The sequence below is a fragment of the Thamnophis sirtalis genome, unplaced genomic scaffold (genome assembly GCF_051295495.1).
Source record: "Thamnophis sirtalis isolate CommonGarterSnake01/CBP01778 unplaced genomic scaffold, rThaSir2_p1.2 scaffold_4, whole genome shotgun sequence".
Taxonomy (NCBI): Eukaryota; Metazoa; Chordata; class Lepidosauria; order Squamata; family Natricidae; genus Thamnophis; species Thamnophis sirtalis.
The window spans coordinates 57,743,897-57,763,669 of NW_028261384.1; the positions used below are offsets into that span (position 1 = coordinate 57,743,897).

Here is a 19,773-nt window from a genome sequence, read left to right on the forward strand (position 1 = left end):
ATCTGATGAACACTGCTAAGGGAGAACTCTGCCCTCGTATCCTCTGATTTCAGATTGTCCGCTGAATCTTGGGACACAAGGTTAGAAGATGTTAAGGCTGCCACTGGCCCATCTACTGTTGATAATTGCAGTTCCTCTGCAAAGTCTGTGGCTACATTATAGAATCTCTTGTCATTCCCATTTCGGTTGGGATATGTTCCAGGTTGGGCCCATTGTTTCCGGACCACCATCACGGAACAATTGTGGCAAGGGGACCACCTCATTCTGCATGACTGGTTGTATAAAGAGGAGCATATTTGGATCTGCCTTTGATACACTAGGTTCAGCCTCCATGTTGGCTGTGGTCTTGACCTTAAACAAGAGAGGTTTGAAGAGAGAAGGGCAGAACAGTGCCATGAATGCTGGGAGTTCAGGAGCCGATCCCTCTTCCTTTGAAAGACTTGAGTCTCTGTTCCTCCTCTCCTGAAATCCAATCTCTACTCTGTAAGGATAGGGTGAGAGAGCGAGATTCCCTAAATCCCTAAAACCTTCCTGATCTTGGGGTTCCAGGTGTTGATTAAGCTCCAGGGATGAGTCTGATGCCACAGAAGCATTCTGGTTCCCCTGTTGCAAGCATGAGATCAGTCCTTGTGTTAAGGTTATCAAAATCCTCATTTGCCCAGAAATCTCTGAGCTTTGAATCTCCCCTTGGTGAAGCCCTGCTGCTGTGGGGGTAAAGGTGGCCTCTGGAGCCACATGCCTCCTTTTAAAATCTGGTTCCCATCCATTCTCTGCTGACAGGCTATTTGTCTGCGAGGATTGCTGTTTGGTGCCCTCTGGCAACCAATTTGGGGGACTTATATGCCCCTGTCCCTTCCAAGCGTGCCTCAAGGGAGCCAGCTCTCTCCACTCAGCCTGTCTTTTAGCCTTTGAGATTTCCTTTTCCAAGGCTCTCTGACGCCTCAAGGCATTCCTTTCCTCAGATTTAGAGGCTTTTGTCCGTATCTTGGCAGCTATTTTCCCACTGCCCATCTCTGATGCTGAGAAGCTTCTTTGCTAAACCTGGGGTTGCACCCTAACCCCTTTTTTCCCCACTTACATGAGCCACCTTGTGGCTTTCCGATGCAGCAGTATTTTGCACCCCTTGTTGTTGCTGCGCTGGGGATTTTGAAACCCTGCGAGGGAGGCACCAGGATGTCTGCTGATGAAAGCGCGCCAAATGTCAGCTCTCCTGGGATGAATCAGAAATGGTGGCTGAATTGAGCAAATTAGATCTCCAGCCATGTTGTTCTGGCAGCTATGCTGCTCAGACCATGTAACCAGCGCACTCGTTGCAGCGGTTGTGCTGATAAAAATGGGGAAACAGCTGTTTCCTTGTAGTGGCTGTGTCAGTCAGACCCGGATAGCCAGCTGGGTCTTACCGGTAACTTCCTAGCTTGCCCGGGCAGTAATGTCCTTTGAAATCCCCTCCAGCGTGGCTACGGAGTCCCTTTAAAAAGCCTCCCCAGTGCGGTTTTCTTGCCCTGCCACGGTGGCTCCATGAATCACTCTTGAAACGCGCCATTTCTGACTCACTGATTGCCTCAGTGATTGCCTAGATTGTCTTTCTAGCGCTCATTGCTGAAGTTTTGCAAGGGAAGGAATCCACAAATCTGACTTTCTTCAAAACAGCTCTGCAGCACACCCCAGAAGCTCGCTTTCAAAGTTATTACCTTCTGCTCTTCAATGCTGCTATTAAAGAGACAGGCTGTGCTTCTCAGCCACCCAGAAAAAGGCTGAACTAAATCGCTAACCAATGCTGATAAATTCCTCTATTGCTGATTCTGAGAATCCAAAGTAGGATAAATTCCATTGTTCTGAAAAACCTTTACTACACATGTATCTTTCTGATGAAGACTGAATCAAACTAGAGATCGATTAGGAGAGACGTGGCAGAAACTTTTAATGGATTCAGTCTCTGAAAGGAAGAAAGCGGAGTTAACCCATACTTTGGATTCTCACATTAGCACATTGGAGAAAGATAGTTCCTTAAATAACAGATACGATGTTGTGATGGGTTTTAAAGGCAAGAACCAGCACGTTGAATTGCACCTGGGGGCCAGCTGGTAGCTAATGCAGCAGAGATGACACATGAGCAGAATGAAAAGTACCCACTACTGCTTACACCATTTCAAATAATTGCTGCCCCTGGGTGGTCTTCAAGGACAGATTCATGAAAAGTGCATTGCAGTAACCAGATGGCTTTGAGATAACCAGGGCAGGATTGACCATCTGCAGGGCCTCCTAGTTGAGAAAGAGTGCAGCATTTATGAGTCAAGCTGTACAGCCCTAGGCTGTACCCAAATCTCAAATTGGGAAGTTGCAGTTCAAAAGTTTAGCTGACTCTGTTACAAAGCATTAGTTTTAACCGATATCAAAGTTTTATGTCTGGTGCTAGAACTGCAATTTGGGAACAATAGGCAGTTCAACTCAGCAAGACTGAGTAGCTTTGGAGGATCCAGGAAATTACCATCTCTGGTGCTGGATAAGATGGTACTGTCAGCCTCTGCTTTGCTGCTGCTTCGGCTGCCATTGAAACGGGGAGGGGGGGCATGGTATTTGGGAGGGGATTACTAATTGTGCTGGAGGAAGATTCTGGAATTCTGCTGCCTGTCTGACTGCGCATGCGGAGGAGGTTCCCGCCAAGGCCAACGGCACCGACATTCCATCTTGGTGATGCCTTTCGAAGTTATCTCACACCTGACACTTGGGAGAATTACGATTGGACTGCAACTGGGATGCCAAGGGGTGGGGAATGGGTTATTCTATATATCACTCGCTTTCGCACCTAAATAATCAGTCTTCGCTTTGCTACGCTTCTAATCATTTATAATTAGTAAAAGTACACTTGATTTCTATCAATGGACTCTCGTGGTTTTCTTTCCTAATTATTCAATGAAGGAGTGCTGACAGGTACTGACCCAGCAGATCCTATGTACAATCTCAAGGTCCTTTTGGACATGATTCCAATGCACAGGTGACATCTGTGGCTTGAAGGACCTTTGTGCAACTTTGGGTTGCATGCCAATTCATTTGTTCTTGGATCAGGAGACTCTGCTGTAATCTTGGTCACTCTTTTCCTGATCACCTCCTGAATGTACTCTATATGGGATTTTCCTTGAAGAGCATCTCTAAATTTTAACTGGTACAAAATGTGATGGCCCAGGCAGTTATATGCACTCCCAGAACAAACTATATCTATACTCTGAACTGCATTGGTTGCTAGTTTGCTTATGAATTCAATTCAAGGTGTTGATAATGGCTATTAAAGCCCCACATGGTATGGCAGATTATTTGAGGGGCAGATTTTCCCTATCTGCCTTTTAAGATGTAAAGGAAGGGGCAGTTGTGGTCCCATTTACTAAGAACATTCATTTGTTAGTAGTCAAGAAGACAGCCTTTGCTATCTGCCCTTTGGAATATAATTTCCTCCAAAGTGAGATTGGTTGGACTCTACTGATCTTTTAGAAATCCTTTAAACCTGGTTCTATCATTGTGATAGGGGAATCTAACGGAATTATATAGCCGGTTTTCACAAATTGTTTTATGATTTAATGTTTTAATTAGTTGTAAGTGTGTTTGTTGTTATTGTTATGATTACTTAGTTGCATTGTTTCTTATTATTTTTGTAACTATGTGAGTCTCCCAGAGCCGTATATGGCTATGCTGTATAAATTGAACAAATAAAATCGCACACGGACTGCAAGTCACATTCTATGTCTACGAGGAGCAAATAAATACATATGCACATACAGATGTGTTTTCAACAGAATAAAAATGATGGGGCATATTCACTAGAATCACGTATAGTGATTCTTGATTTCTTGAAGCAAGATCAAGAAAGAGGCTTAAAAGGAGCCCTTTCAATCCCTAATCCCCATTTCCCAGCCTTTTACCTGGACACCATGCATGATGTAAATCTTTTCCGCCTCGCTCAGGACCACCGACGCCATAATAATTAGTCCTAAGCGCAGGCGCCTTCTTCTCCAACACCAAGAACCGTTTATCCGATTGTCAAAAAAGGCGCCTGATACCACCATAGAGTTCCGTTAGAGCCTCGCGCCTTTGTAGCGCGTTCTGATTACGTCACTCTCCTTCGGCTTCCCCGTCGCTGCTTTTTAGTTTCCTCCCCATTTTTGTTACGAATGTGTGGAGATATGGCATCCCCGCCTATTCTCACTGGGTGACTCATTCCTTGCTCGTACGTCACGGATTGCGAGGGAAGCTCAACGGCGGGATTTCCCGTCTTCGGTGCAATTTTTTTCTGGAGAAGCGGAACGGTGCTTCTGCTAGATCGAAAGAAGGAAAGAAAATGTCCAAGGCATTCTTTTCGATCGTAGGTATGTTTAATCAGATACAAATCCAGCTGATCCCGTCAGATAAATGCACCCTGGTCTATGGTTATATAGTATATATACTATGGCTAAATTTATGAGTAGAGTTCTGTGCAAATAGAATAGACTGAAGGTGATGCATAATATTCCGAATACAATTGTTTTCAGAATTTGAAATTTTAAACATAATATTTATTTATTTATTTTCATCAAATATGAATTAGACAACAGATATAAGTATAGACATGATTATGAATACATGAAATGAATACGAATACAAGGGAATATTAGAACAGGTATGGTGCACTTATGCACACCCCTTAAAGACCTCTTAAGAATGGGATGAGGTCCACAGTAGACAGTCTAAGTTTTGGGGGTTGGGGAAGAAACCACAGAGTTAAATAGTGCATTCCAGGCATTGACAACTCTGTTACTGAAGCTGTATTTTCTGCAATCAAGTTTGGAGCGGTTTATCATAAGTTTGTATCTACTGTGAGCTTGTGTGCTGTTGTGGTTGAAACTGAAGTATTCATTGACAGGTAGGACATTGTAGCAGATAATTTTATGTACTACACTTAGTTCAGATCGAAGATGGCGAAGTTCTAAATTGTCTAAGCCCAAAATTTCAAGTCTAGTGGTATAAAGTATTCTGTTGCGACGTGAAATATCTCTAGACCCATTCGATTGTATTTATATCTGATATGAAATGCAGGTTCCAGACAGATGAGCTGTATTCAAGAATTGGTCTAGCAAAAGTTTTGTATGCCCTAGTTTGCAATTCAATATTTCTGGAGAAGAAGCGTCACAAGATTAGGTTGACAACTCTTATCTTTTCCCCTCTTATTAATTCTGCATTTTGTATTTATCTTCTGGTCCCTTGATCTTTTTTCCATTTATTACTTTCCTATTTTTTACCTCTTTCCTATAGCCATTTGTACCATAAATTCCATACTGTGTAGTACTCTGATTCCTTTTTGACTTTTAGCTCTTTTGTGAGCCTGTCCATTTTGACGCATTCCAGTATTTTTTTAATCACGTTTTCTTCTGTTGGCGTGTGTTTATTTTTCTAGTTCTGTGCGTTTGTGATTCTTGCTGCCAGGATTACATGTAGTATCAGATATTTAATTTTTTTTCATAATTTCCCTTGATTATTCCTAATAAGAACAGTTCCGGTTTTAGATCTATTAGGTGTGTAATAATCTCTTCGAGCCAGACTTTTTATTTTTCTCCAGTATTTTTTTGGAGATGGACACGTCCACCACATATGATAAAATGTTCCGTGTGCTTCGTTTCATTTCTAGCATGCTGGTGAACATTCTGGAAAAATTCGTCCTATTCTTGTGGGTGGTAGGTGTCATTCTGTAGAACATTTTGTATAAATTCTCCCTGTATGCCATTGCCATTGTTAATTTGTAATTTGTTTCCCAGAGATTTTCCTATTCTGCTAATTCTATAGTAAATCTGAAATTTGTAGCCCATATTATCATAGTCTCTTTCACTACTTCTTCTTCCATATTAAATCTTAATAAGTAGTGATATATTTTTTTAATCAATTTGTCTTCCGTTCCCTGTAAAATTTTATCTAATTCTTGTGGTTCTTTGTAGAATCCATCTGTTTCTCGGTCTATTTTGTACCTAGCCTGTATTTGTAAGCGTGACCCGACAAATGCGTGCATGACAAAAGCACGCCGATGAAAGCACGGCGGCAAAACCGCAACATCATAAATGCGCCCACAACAACACGCCGACAAAACCGCGCCCACAAAAGCATGATTTAAGTTAAGGTTAGGGTTAGGTTCAGGGTTAGGGTTAGGGTTATTAGGTTGTTATTAGTTTGTTGAAGGCGCGCTTTTGTCGGCGCACTTCTGCGCTCATTCGTTGGCGCGATTTCAACCTCGCGATTTTCTTGCCGCAGTTTCATCGTCACGCTTTTGTCGCATTTGTCGGTGAACCATTTGTAAGTATGCCCACCAGTCTACAGGTGAAACTTGAAAAATTAGAATATTGTGCAAAAGTTCATTTATTTCAGTCATGCAACTTAAAAGGTGAAACTAATATATGAGATAAGACTCATTACATGTAAAGCAAGATAGTTCACGCTGTGATTTGTCATAATTGTGATGATTATGGCGTATAGCTCATGAAAACCCCAAATCCACCATCTCACAATAATCCCACAATCATTGAACCAGGTTTTGGTGCTTTTGGCAGTGTGGGCAGCTGGACAATGAAATCAGCATCCCCATAAAGCTCGTCTGTGGAAGGAAGCATGAAGTGCTCCAAAATCTCCTGGTAGACAGCTGTGTTGACCCTGGTCTTAATGAAGTACAGTGGTCCAAAGTCCTGTTGTTCGGTGGTCCAAAGTCCTCTTTCCTGATGAGAGCAACTTTTGCAAAAAGCACCAAAACCTGGTTCAATGACCATGGGATTACTGTGCTTGATTGGCCAGCAAACTCGCCTGACCTGAACCCCATACAGAATCTATGGGGCATTGCCAAGAGAAAGATGAGAGACATGAGACCGAACAATGCAGAAGAGCTGAAGGCCGCTATTGAAGCATCCTGGTCTTCCATAAAACTTTAGCAGTGCCACAGGCTGATAGCTTCCATGCCATGCTGCATTGAGGCAGTAATTGCTGCAAAAGGGGCCCAAACCAAATACTGAGTACATATGAATGCTTATACTTTTCAGAGGTCCGATATTGTTCTATGTACAATCCTTATTTTATTGATTGCGTATAATATTCTAATTTTCTGAGATGGTGGATTTGGGGTTTTCATGAGCTGTACGCCATAATCACAATTATGACAAATCACGGCATGAACTACCTTGCTTTGAATGTAATGAGTCTTTATCTCATATATTAGTTTCACCTTTTAAGTTGCATTACTGAAATAAATGAACCTTTGCACAATATTCTAATTTTTCGAGTTTCACCTGTATATCTATTCCCTCATTCTGTAATTCTTGTCTTGTTTTTAATCCCTCCTGGTTATCTAATAAATCTTCATATATTATTATTTTATTTATATCTAATATGTTTGGATAAATTAGTGCTTCCATAATTGGTAGCCAGATAGGAATTTTATTGTAGTGTTTTCTTTTAATTTTTAACCATGTTTGAAGTAGGGCATTTCTAATTTGGTGCCTTTGAAAGTAACCATGAGTTTTATTCTTCCCATCCGAAATAAAGGCATGCCAGCCAATTTCTAGGTCATGCCTTTCTATTATTAATATTCTCTTGTTCTTTAGATTCATCCAGTCCCTTATCCAGTTAAGTGCTGCTGCCTGGTAATAGAACTCCCAATCTGTGAGAACACAACCTCCTTTCTCTCTACTGTCTTGTAATAATTTTAATTTAATTCTTGGGTTTTTTCCCTAGCCAAATAAATTATGCTATTAATTTGTTTACATCTACAGAGAATTTTTTCCCTAAATTTATTGGTGTTACCTGGAATAGGAACAGGATTTTTGGTAGGACATCCATTTTAACTACAGCAATTCTTCCTGTTAGCGAGATTTGCAATTTCTCAAATTTTCCAATTTTAGCTTCCCAAAGTGTGCAAAAAATAAGCCTCAATTTTTTGCTCATTTTTCCTTCCCCAGCCTCCAAGAGCACTTCGCAGGCCTCTCAAACTCTCTGCCTGCCCCGTTTTTCACAAAAAAATGATGCGTGCAGAGGATTTGGGAGGCCTGCAGAAATTTAATTTTTTAATTTACCTCTTCAAAATCTTGGTGTGTCTTATAGCCTAAAAAATACAATATACTAAAAATGAAACTGATGAATCTCTTAAAATTAGTATGTAGCTTAATTCCTGCTTCTTTATTATGCAGCCTTTATATTATTTTAAGATTGTGCTGTTTTTTCATCACTTTAGGATATTTCTTAATTTAATTTTAAACAGACTAATATAATGGTATAATTTTCTTGGACTGTACATTTTATGGGTTGCAATTTTTTAAAATGATCATTAGTATAAAAACAAACTCAATAAAAGAAAAGTATCATGTGAAACAAATCTTTTTACCTGGAAAATATGTAATAATGTGCAATTACTACTATTTACTATGGCAGATAAACCTTAACATATGATCACAATTGAGCCCAAAATTTCCATTGCTAAGCAAGATAGTTAAGTGAGTTTTGCCCATTTTATGACCTTTCTTGCAGTATCTTTTAAGTGAATCACTGCAGTTATTAAATTAGTAACACAACTGTTAAGTGAATCTGGCTTCCCCATTTCTTTTCCTTGTCAGAAGGTCACAAAAGGTGATCACATAACCTCAGGACACTGCAACTGTAAAAAAAAACATGCCAGTTGCCAAGTGTCCAAATTTTAATCATGTGACCATGGGGATGCAAAAAGGGTCATAAGTGTGAAAAACATAAGTCTTGTTTTGCAGTATCGTTGTAACTTCAAATGATCACTAAACATATGGTTGTAAGTTGAGGACTACTTGTAGTGTATTTTTAGTATTCTAAGATTGCCTAGACCCTAAAACATGCTGCTGTCTTAGGCCATCTCAGACCACTAAAATATTAATAACTAATTAATTTATTGTTTCATCTATTTATTATTACTTATTGATTATTTATTAATAAGTAAATATTCCTATCAGCAAATAGAACTCCATCCCTTACCTCCCTTTGTATCAAGATGTACAAGCTCAGAAATTATTTTTGGCATCTGAAGAAGTCTAATTCTAGACTTTGATAGTAACATTACAACATACTAAATAGTGCAATAGTTGATATTTAAATATTTCCAGTATTTTAATTTAATATTTTGTCCTCTTTAAAGATACCTAGGATATTTTCCCCACTACGTATCAGTAAAATCTTCCTTGACTGTACTGAATGTTCTTTGACCCAATTGTATTAAGCATTAAGTTCAACTGAAACGAATGGCATTTTCTGCTAAGTATGTACATTGATAACTTATAATAAACGTTGGATACTTTGTGTCGCATGTGTTCCTTACACTTTTTGTATGGAAAGGAAGGAACAGGCGAATTTAGAGTATTTAATTCAATCAATAAGCCTATTCAATGAGTACAATGGTAATTTAATTACTGGAGGATGTGACACCAACAATGCAACTGCCGCAGCAATGACCGGCACGCCTCCTTCGAGACGGTCTGTCCCTTTGCTGGGAGGGAGTCGTTCCGGTTTTGGGGAAGAGGAGGGCGAGGGCGTGGCAATTTTGGCGTTATTCACTTCCTGGTTTCTCCTTTTTCGCAGCGCGAATGGGGAAGCTGTGAAAGGAGTGGGGTAAACCTTAGCCTTATCTCTCAGGAAGGAGCTCCGGCTGAGCATTGAAGGGCGTCTTCTGGCAGACGAATGGAACGCTGTGCTGTGCTGAGCGGTGGAAAGTCGAGCCAGGATAAGCGGGCTGCTGGCAGAACGGGGGCGGCGGGAGCACCAAGGGTGTTGCTTCATCTTCAGCCTGGGTAAGTTAAAGAGAGGAGGAGCTCGTCCAGTGGGAAATGCTTCCATTCCGGGGATTTTGAGCTTTTGCTGGGAAAAGCGGTAGATGGGCATCAAGAGAAAGCGTTGAGTTAGCGGATGAAAGATCGGCAAGGTTGTCCTTTCTGCAATCGAGAATGTGAGGCGGGAGCCCTGCAGGTGGATATGCCCCCCGCGGGGCTGAGTGAGAGACAAGTAGAAGAGTGAGTCAAGGAAGCTCATAATTTGGGCTCTGCTTGGGTAGGCGGTATGGATTTCACAAGGTAAAAGACAGTAACACGGAGAGTCAAGAAGAGGGCCCGACCACTTCCTTATAGCACTATTGGGTGCATCAGATAGTGAAACATGATTAGAGCCCCAATAGTGCTATAAAGATATGTCTCTTCTCATAATGTATAAACAAATATAGTTTATATATTTTTTAGAATACAGCAAGTAACCTCTTCTTCCCATATCTCAATTTTTACTATCATCAACTCCTTAAAACTTCATCATTTAGTTCTGATCACCAAAAGTTCGTTAAAGGTTCCAGCGATATCTGTTTTAGTCCTGATCAAATAAAGCAAGTTTATATATTTTTATTTTAACTATCTTGATCTTTAATTCTTTTGAACAATGTTCTAGAATTTCATTTCTTTTAAGTCTTATTGTCCTTTTTAAAAAAAATTGATGTAAAGTTTTTTTATTTATATATAAGTATTTTGAATACAATGTGTTGTCCAGGCATTTCATTTTACAGCAGAAAAAACCCATATACTGCTAATAATACATATTATAATTATAATCATATTTATAATTACATCAGCTTATTTATGATCATATTAATTCTATTAGCATACATAGTTATAAAGCAACATTCCTATTTTACTTACACATAGCAAAGCACTTTCTTCATCAAGTTTCTACCTTATCTCTAACCATTGATAAAACCTATTCCACATTAAATAATAATCTGTATCGTCTTTATTTTTTAGTTAGGGTTAGGGTTTTTCCAGTTCTGTCAATGTCAATCTATCCATCTCTGCAAAATCCAGTATTTTCTGAATTATATTTTTATCTGATGGAGTGTTCTCATTTTTCCAATATTGGGCAAATACAATTCTCACTGTTATCAATACATGTAGCATTAAATATCTAGACCCTTTATCATAATTTACTGGTATTTTACCTAACAAAAATATTTCTGACTTTAAGTCTTATATCTGTGATGGCCAACCTATACGGAGCAATTTCTGAGGGCATGCAAATTGTTGCCCTGTCAGCTCCACCGCCATACGCGCGCTAGCAAGCTGATTTTCAGTTTTGATTTTCGGCCATTTTTCTCCCTCTGGAGGCTTCCCTGAAATCTTCAGAGGGCAAAAAACCACCCAATGTGCAAACCGGAAGTTCAGGAACAGACTTCCAGTTTGCGCATTGGTCTGTTTTTCATCCTCCGGAGGATTCCTGAAGCCTGGGTAGAGCGAAAAACAGCCCAACGTGCCTCCTGGAAGTATGGAGGCTTCAGTGAGGCCTGCGCACATGTGCAGGGATAGGGCATTGAATTATGGGTGTGGGCACACGTGCAACCCCCCACACTTTTGGCATGCCTCAACAAAAAGGTTAGCCATCGCTGGTCTATATGTTGCTTAGTCATCTTTTCCAGCCGTGTGTGTATTTTTGTCCAATATTTTCTTGCTTTCATACATTTCTACCACATAAGATAATAGGTACCTGGAATCTGATTACATTTTGAACATTTGAAAGATGTTGTTAAATATTTTTAATCTCCTTTGTTTTAATATATTTTAGACTGTGTTTGTTAAAAAGCTACACCTTGTACGGGCTCTGGGAAGTCGGGGGGGGGGGGAAGGGAGGTGGGGACTTGGGGGGGGAGGGGGGAAATATAGTATGTGTTAGATTTTAAAGTAACATGATTGCACTTGTATACTGTTGCTCTTTAATTCTAGTGTAAAAATAGGACAAGCTGAATATATTGATAGATAGTAGAAATACACCAAAGGGAGGAGTAGAGGGAAAGAAGAAAGAGGGGTAGAGAGGGTGGGAGAGAGGATTGGAGGGAGGATGAGAAGGGAGGGAGTGTATTGGGAGAGAGGAGTGATAGAGGGGGAGGGGAAGTAGGGTAGAGGGGAATGTTGGAGGGAAGAATGAAAGTTGGAGGGGGCGAAAGAAAGGGTGTATGGTGGGTCGAAGTGGTATATTGGGTTTGTATTTTGGGGGGTATTGTTGATAAGAGGGAGGACTGTGTTTATTGTTCAGTGTTATATGCCCCGGTTATGCACAGTATATATGTGACTGTACGAAATGAAATGAAAATAAAACATATTTACACCGGAAAAAAAAATATTTTTGCTAATCTTGCCGGTGGCAGATGCAACCTATAAAATATTTTATAAAGATTTTCCTTATACAGTATAACCTCTAGTCACAACCATAATTTGTTCTATAACTTTGGTTGCAAACTGATTTGCTTGTGACCCAAACCTAATTTTGGAAATTTGGTGCTTACCAAAAAAAAAATGGCATGGGAGGGGAAATCATCCCGGAAAAAAAAAGATGCTTTTTTTTGGTTGGAACCCGATTTGGTCGTGGTCAGAAGTGTTCATGACTAGAAGTTCTAATGTGGCCATTGTCAAAGTTTTTGCCATTTATCTGGTTCTATAGTATAGCTAAAGTTTTTTGCCCATACTATTATCGTTTCTCTAACTTGTTCATCTTTAAATCTTAGTAGGTAGTTATATAGTTTTCTTATGTTTTTTATCTGTCCCTGATAATATCTTGTCAAGGGTTGTTAGTTCTTTATAGAAACCATATGTTTTCACATTTTTCTCATATCTCGATTGTATTGCAGGTGTGACCACCATTCTAAATCCACCCACTGATTTTGTAACTCCTGTCTAGTTTCAAGTTTCCTTTTCTCATTTAAAATGTCTTTATAAGATACAATTTTATCCAAGTTGACAACATTTGGATGTATCAATTCTTCCATTATAGAAAGCCACTGGTATTTTCCTATAGTTTTGTGATTTAATTTTTTCCCATAATAAAAGTCAAACATTCCTCGCATAGTGTCTTTGAAAATATCTATGTACCGTACTCCTTCCATACCATAGAAAGGCATGGCACCGTAATTGAAGACCATTACCCTACAGTAATAATAATCTTCTATTCCTTAATTTTATCCATTCTTTCATCCATGTAAGTTACAACTTTCTTTTAACAGAACTTTTTTATTTTTCTTCAAAAAAAAACCACAAATATGTCATCATTTGTCAATCATTAAAACATTGAAGTACAATTTTTTTTTTGTGTGTACCCCTCCCTCCCTCCACCCCCCACCCCCCCTCCTCCTTCCCCCCCCCCGACTTCCCAGAACCCGTACACGGTATAGAATTTTAACTAACACAGTCTAAAATCTATTGAGAAAAAAGAAATAAAGAAATTAATGACATTCTAGATTGACCTTAGCTTCTTCTTACTGAACTAACTTTAAACAATTTAAATCATTTCTGATCTTAAGCATAGGCTAACTGGAATTTCTTAGTCCCGTATTTATTTTGTATATAGTCAATCCATTTTTTCCAGTCTCGTTTATATCTCTCATTTGAATGATCTTTGAGATATGCCGATATTTTAGCCATTTCAGCTAAGTTTGTTACTTTCAATGTCCATTCTTGAATTGTAGGCAAGTCTTCCTTCTTCCAATATTGCGCCACCAACAGTCTTGCTGCAGTTATCAGGTGCAGAGTCAAATTGGTCTCTACCACTGTAAAGTCAGTACATATACCTAGTAAAAATAACTGAGGACTAAACTTTATCCTTCTTTTAAAAACATTTTGCATGACCCACCATATTTTTATCCAAAATGCTTTAACCTTTTGGCAGGTCCACCATATATGATAATATGTAGCATCGAGAGAACCACATCTCCAACATTTAGGCTGTACATTCGGATACAGAGAGCCAAGGTGGCGCAGTGGTTAAATGCAGCACTGCAGGCTACTGCTAGATCAGCAGGTCAGCGGTTCAAATCTCACCGGCTCAGGGTTGACTCAGCCTTCCATCCTTCCGAGGTGGGTAAAATGAGGACCCAGATTGTTGGGGGCAATATGCTGACTCTCTGTAAACCGCTTAGAGAGGCCTGAAAGGCCTATGAAGCGGTATATAAGTCTACTGCTATTGCTATACATAGAAGCCAACTTTTTAGGATCTAAATGCCATCTATAGAACATCTTGTAAAAATTTTCTCTCAGATTTTGAGCTTGTGTAAATTTCACATTTCTTACCCAGATTCTTTCCCATGTATCCAACATTATTGGTTCCTCAATATTTTGAGCCCATTTTATCATACAATCTTTAACTAATTCTGTTTCCGAATCCATCTGTATCAATACATTATATATCCTCTTTATATGCATTAAGCTTTGATCTCTTATTTGTTTAAACAAATTATCCTCAACTTGAATAAAACCAATTTTTTGATCTATTTTCCACCTAGCCTGTAATTGCCCATACTGGAACCATGTTTGAACTACCTTCTCCTCTTTTAATACCTCTAAAGATTTTAATTGTAATACCCCCCTTTCCGAGGTAAGAAGCTGTCTGTAGGTAATTCTGTCCTGTTTTTGTGCTGTATTCATATTTTCAATTGCGTGTCTAGGAATTGCCCACATGGGTATCTTGTCATTTAATTTATATTGATATTTCTTCCAGACCCGCAATAAAGCATTTCTTAAAATATGACTTTTAAAGTTCTTATCCAATTTTTTGTTGAATAACAGGTAAGCATGCCAACCAAATACCAGATCGTGTCCCTCAATGTTCAATATTCTATCATTGGTTAAGTGAATCCAGTCACTAATTACAGATAATACCACTGCATCATAATATATTTTTAAATTAGGTAGTTTCAATCCTCCTCTCTCACGTACATCTTGCATTATTTTCATCTTTACCCTCGGCTTCTTTCCTGCCCACACAAATTTGTTGATACCCTTCTGCCATTCTAAAAGGTTCGCATCTTTTTTAAGTATAGGTAACATTTGGAAGAGAAATAAAAATTTTGGTAAAATGTTCATTTTCACTGCCGCTATCCTACCCAGCAAAGATAAGTGCAATTTCTCCCATTTTTTCATCTCTGTCTGTATGCTATGCCAAAGTGGTTCATAATTATGCTTATATAATTTCCCATTTGAAGTTAAAATGTTAACTCCAAGATATTTAACTTTTTTAACTACCTCACATCCTAGCATCACTCCTAATTCTTCCTTTTGTTTAATATTCATATTTATAGCTAATATTTTGGTTTTTCCTAAGTTTATTTTAAAGCCCGACACTTGACCATATTGGTTAATCATATTCATTAAAACCATACTAGATTCCTGCGGTTGTTCCAATATTATGACCAAATCATCCGCAAAAGCGCGGACTCTATATTCTTGCTGCCTAATCTTGATCCCTTTTAAACCATCCAAGCCCCGTATTTTATTCAACAATACTTCCAAAGTTATAATAAACAATAATGGGGACAAAGGACAGCCCTGTCTTGTACCTTTTCCAATTTGAAAAGAGTCTGTTAGACTTCCATTGACTATAATTTGTGCTGTTTGCTGTTGGTATATTGCTTTAATTGACTGTAGAAAATTATCTCCTATCTGCATTTTTTGCAGTATCTTCAACAAAAATTGCCAGTTAACTCGATCAAAGGCCTTCTCAGCATCCAAAAATATAAACGCAGCAGGGATCTGGTTGTTCTTTCCCAAATATTCTAATGCATTAATAATTAATCTAACATTACTTTTCATCTGTCTCCCTTGTATAAAACCTGTTTGGTCCGTGTGTATCAATTGTTGAATGACCAACATTAACCTATTTGCTAATATTTTAGTAAAAATTTTATAATCTACATTCAGTAATGAAATAGGTCTATAATTTTTGGGTTGAGTAGTATCTTGTTCTTCTTTGGGTATCAAAGATATAAACGCTGTCTTCCAAGATGGAGGGACTTTACCTTCCGTTTGAATCATATTAAATAATTCTCTAAGAGGTTCTACCATTTCTAACTGTAAGTTTTTATAGTAAACCGCTGTCAAGCCATCTGTACCTGGTGCTTTCCCTAACTTTAATTGCTTAATTACCTGCAGGATTTCCCCCGAGGTTATTGGTTGATTCAATTTTTGCCTGTGTTCTTCTCTAACTGAAGGTATTTTCTCTTTGTCTAAATATTTGTCTATGTCTAAACCATTAATTTTATCCCCTTTATACAGTTCTGTAAAAAATTCCCAGAAAGCCTTTTGAATCTCTTCCTGTTGAAACACCTCCTTCCCTCTATAAAACAGTTTAGATATATTTCGAGTTTTCCTTTTTTTCCTAATCTGATAAGCTAACCATCTGCCAGGTTTGTTTGCATTACAAAAAGTATTGTGTTTTGCATATAATAGATTAGTAGCCACCTGGTCAGAGATCAACATGTCAAATTGAGATTTTAATATGTTAATAGCTTCCTTAACCTTTGTATCGTCTGGGTTCATTGTTAACTCCAGCTCTTTTCTCTTAATTTCCTCTTCCAGTTCTGTTCGTTTTAACCCTTGCTTATTTCTATGTGTTTTATTTATATTCATCAAAACTCCTCTCATATACGCTTTGCTTGCGTCCCATACAAATTCCATAGATGTACCCTTATTCATATTCAAAACGAAATATTCAGATAATAATTTTTTACAATCATTAATATACTTTTCATATCTAAATAAATTTTCATTCAATCTCCAAGACCTTCTTGCCTGCACTACCCTTCCCAACTCCATCCAAACTGGATTATGGTCAGAAAGGACCCTAACTGCAATCTTTGTTTTCTTGACCCTAGAAAGCAAATCGTTAGTGGTTAGGATAAAATCAATCCTTGAAAGGGATTGATGCCTGTCCGAGAAGAAAGTGAAGTCATATTCCTCTGCATTTCTTTCTCGCCAAATATCTCTCAATTCAAAATCATCCATAATGTCAAAGAAAGACTTGGGTAACTTTGCTCGCATCTTGGTATTTAGGCGGGAAATCTTCTTATCTCTCTTAGTGTCTATCACTCCATTCCAGTCACCCAATAGTATACAGGAACTATAGTCCCACTGTACTAATTTAGCATGAAGATTTCTATAGAATCTATCTTGCTGTTGATTGGGAGCATAAATTCCCAAAAGTAATGTCTTTTTCCCTTCTAAGATTAAGTCTAAAGCAATATATCTTCCGAAGGGATCTGCTTCTATTAATTCAGCTTTCATATCTTTTCTTAAGTATACAACTATACCATTCTTCTTTTCCATAGCAGAAGCTGCAAAATGTTGACCAAGTTTTGAGTTGATCAAATATTTTTGATCAGTTGACTTGATATGAGTTTCTTGCAAACAAATTACATCGTTCTTAAACTGTTTGAGATAATGAAATATTTTCTTCCTCTTCTGTGGAGAGTTCAGTCCATTGACATTCCATGTTAAAATCTTAGTTGTCATTTTTGGTTGGTTGAAGCATTTTTAGAGCTTCCTGCACGGCCTGTTTAACCTTAGGTCTAGCTCCTCCCATTGCTTCCAGATTTGTTGTTGTAGATCCTTGATCGCTGGCCGATGATTGTTGATGCTGTTGCTTTTTAGCTTGTTTCTCCATACGTCTAGTAGTCATACGGCTAGGTCTTGGTTCCATAGCACCTTGCACTTCTAGAGAAGAAAGATGCTCCATCTTGTCTGATGGTTGTGTAGTTTGCTGTCTATCCTGTCTTTCTTGTGGTCTTTCTCTGGGTCCAGATGGTGCAGGGTGTCCGGCCTTCAATATATTATAATAAAAATCTCGGGCTTTCCATACAGAGTTGAGGCGGTACCTTTGCTTATCAAATGTAAATATGATGCCAAATGGTGCATCCCATCTATACTGTATCTGACGATTTCTGAGTTCTTCGACCAAAAAAGCGTAGTCTCTCCTGGCTCTTAACATTGGAGGTGGTATCTCTTTCAAAACAACCAGGTCTTGACCGCCAATTTGAAGCTTAGTGTTATAAGATGCTTGCAGTACCATATTTCTAAACTCTCTTGTAGTAAAATATATAACGATGTCTCGAGGAAGCTGCTTCTGCTTTGCCAGCCAGGAGTTGACGCGGTAAGCTTTGTCAATTTGCCAGCCTTGATTGGTCCCTGGTCTTCCCATCAGGCGGTCAAAAGCTTCCGATAGGATCTGTTTCAGGTTCTCCTGTTTCTCCTCACGCAGCCCCCTTACTCTTAATGCGAACTCCATTTGGCGGTACTGTATCATAATAATTTCTTTTTCAGCATTTTCCACTTTTTGTTCCACCACCTCTGTTTTCAATGTCAAGTTAGCATTGGCATCATTAAGAACCTCTAAAGTATCTTCCACTCCAGAAATATGTTCTGTTAATACAGTTACAAGACTCAGCATGTCGTCTCTAATTTTATCAACCTTAGCCTCAAATTTCTCATACAACTCCTGTTTAAGTCCTTTTATTTCACTTTTAATTTCATTTTTAATTTCTTCTTTCATTTCTTTTATTTCCTCTTTTCTCTCCTCTCTATTATCTCTAAATTTATCTTCCATTTTAATTGTCTGTGCATTAAGAGCCTCGCTTAGATTACTCAGAAAAAATTCTTTCGTTAACACATCCCCAGCAGGGGGCGTAGGAAGCGGAGGCTGCAGCTTTGTGCCAGGCACTGAGGATGTGCCCCTGGAAGTAGAGGGTGACGACTTCAAGTTAATATTTGGTTTTGAGGCCATTTCAAAATTTATCTGCCTGCAGTTAATAAAACTCTATTGCCTAAATAAGCAGCTTTAAAAAAAGAGGCTTTTATTTTGAAGTTTAAGGCTTGGCAAAACTTTCAGTGAGTAAACATTGTAACAAGACCATTCAGCAGATTCATCACCATTTAACTTCCAAATAAGCAAGGTTAATAAAGGAGTAAAATTCTTCTATTGTGAAACCAAAACAAATGATAAGCAATCTCTTTGTTTTGAATTCTTTTGAGGATTTGCATTGTCTAGCAAAAAGTGTTCGTTATTACCGGAGAAACCAGGCTGCTCGGCGCCATTTTAGAAGCCTCTGAGTAAATAATTTTTCGGAGGAGAAAAGGAAAAGAAGCTAAAATGTTGATAAGCAATTAATGTCCACAGTGAACGGATCCAGCTCGTGATAAGAATAAATCAAACAAAACTTTGATCAGAGTGGGAGAGACCTACTTTGTCCTGCACAAGGCAGTTTGAAGTTCCCAGCACGGACAGCCATTCTGCCTTGGGCTAGCCCCCCTTTCCTTGCAAGCACAAAAGCTGCATCGAAGAGCATTTGCCAGCAAAACAGTTTCTTCTTTCCTTCTTGCCTGAAGGATAAGAAAACCTGATAAGACGTCAGATGGAAGATCCTCTAAACAGGTACGTAGCCAGGAATTCGGAGGCAGCTGATTTTTTGCTGCTTCCACCAGTAGGCTCCTCCCAGGAAGTTAGTTACAACTAACAACTTTCTGATAGTACAACTCCCAATCTGGTAGCCTGAAGTCCCCATTCTCTTTAAACTCCTGTAACATTTTCAGTTTTATTCTTGCTTTTATTCCTTTGCCAAATATATTTCAAAATTGTTTTATTCAGTTCTTCAAAATATTTTTTCATTAATTTTATCAGTGTTGTTTGGAATTAAAAAGTAATGTCAATAATATGTTCATGTTTATAGTAGCGGTTCTCCCTATCATTGAGAGTTGTAGGTTCTTTCATTTCTCCAAATCCAACTTAATTTGTTTCATTAACTTTGTATAGTTATCCTCTATAATTGTTCCACATCTTGCTGTTAAGTAAATTCCTAAATATTTCACTTTCTTTCCTATATGAAGGTCTACCTTCTTTGTCAATTTGTTTCTCTATTTATCTGTAAAGGTTTTTATTATTATTATTTTAGTTTTTTCTTTATTTTCAATCCTG

At 38.5% G+C, this 19,773-nt stretch overlaps 2 protein-coding genes across 6 annotated transcripts in view; one reads left to right on the forward strand and one right to left on the reverse strand.

The window, feature by feature from the left end:
- EXOSC7 (exosome component 7) overlaps positions 1-4,183 on the reverse strand; it is a 73,267-nt gene extending 69,084 nt beyond the window's left edge. Inside the window, exon 1 of the mRNA XM_087712981.1 lies at positions 3,915-4,183. Within this exon, the coding sequence (XP_087569107.1) occupies positions 3,915-4,058 (144 nt within the window). The 5' untranslated portion in view covers positions 4,059-4,183. The remainder of the gene's footprint in view (positions 1-3,914) is intronic.
- A 39-nt stretch (positions 4,184-4,222) lies between these two features.
- The window catches only part of ZDHHC3 (zDHHC palmitoyltransferase 3), a 99,265-nt gene continuing 83,714 nt past the window's right edge, over positions 4,223-19,773 (forward strand). For 4 of the 5 annotated variants that reach the window (XM_087712980.1, XM_014055742.2, XM_014055745.2 and 1 more), the window contains exons 1-2: positions 4,227-4,358; positions 9,595-9,803. The gene's annotated coding sequence lies outside the window, so the exon portion shown is untranslated. Of the gene's footprint in view, positions 4,359-9,594; positions 9,804-19,773 lie in introns of all 5 variants that reach the window. The other variant, XM_087712979.1, reaches the window with a different exon arrangement.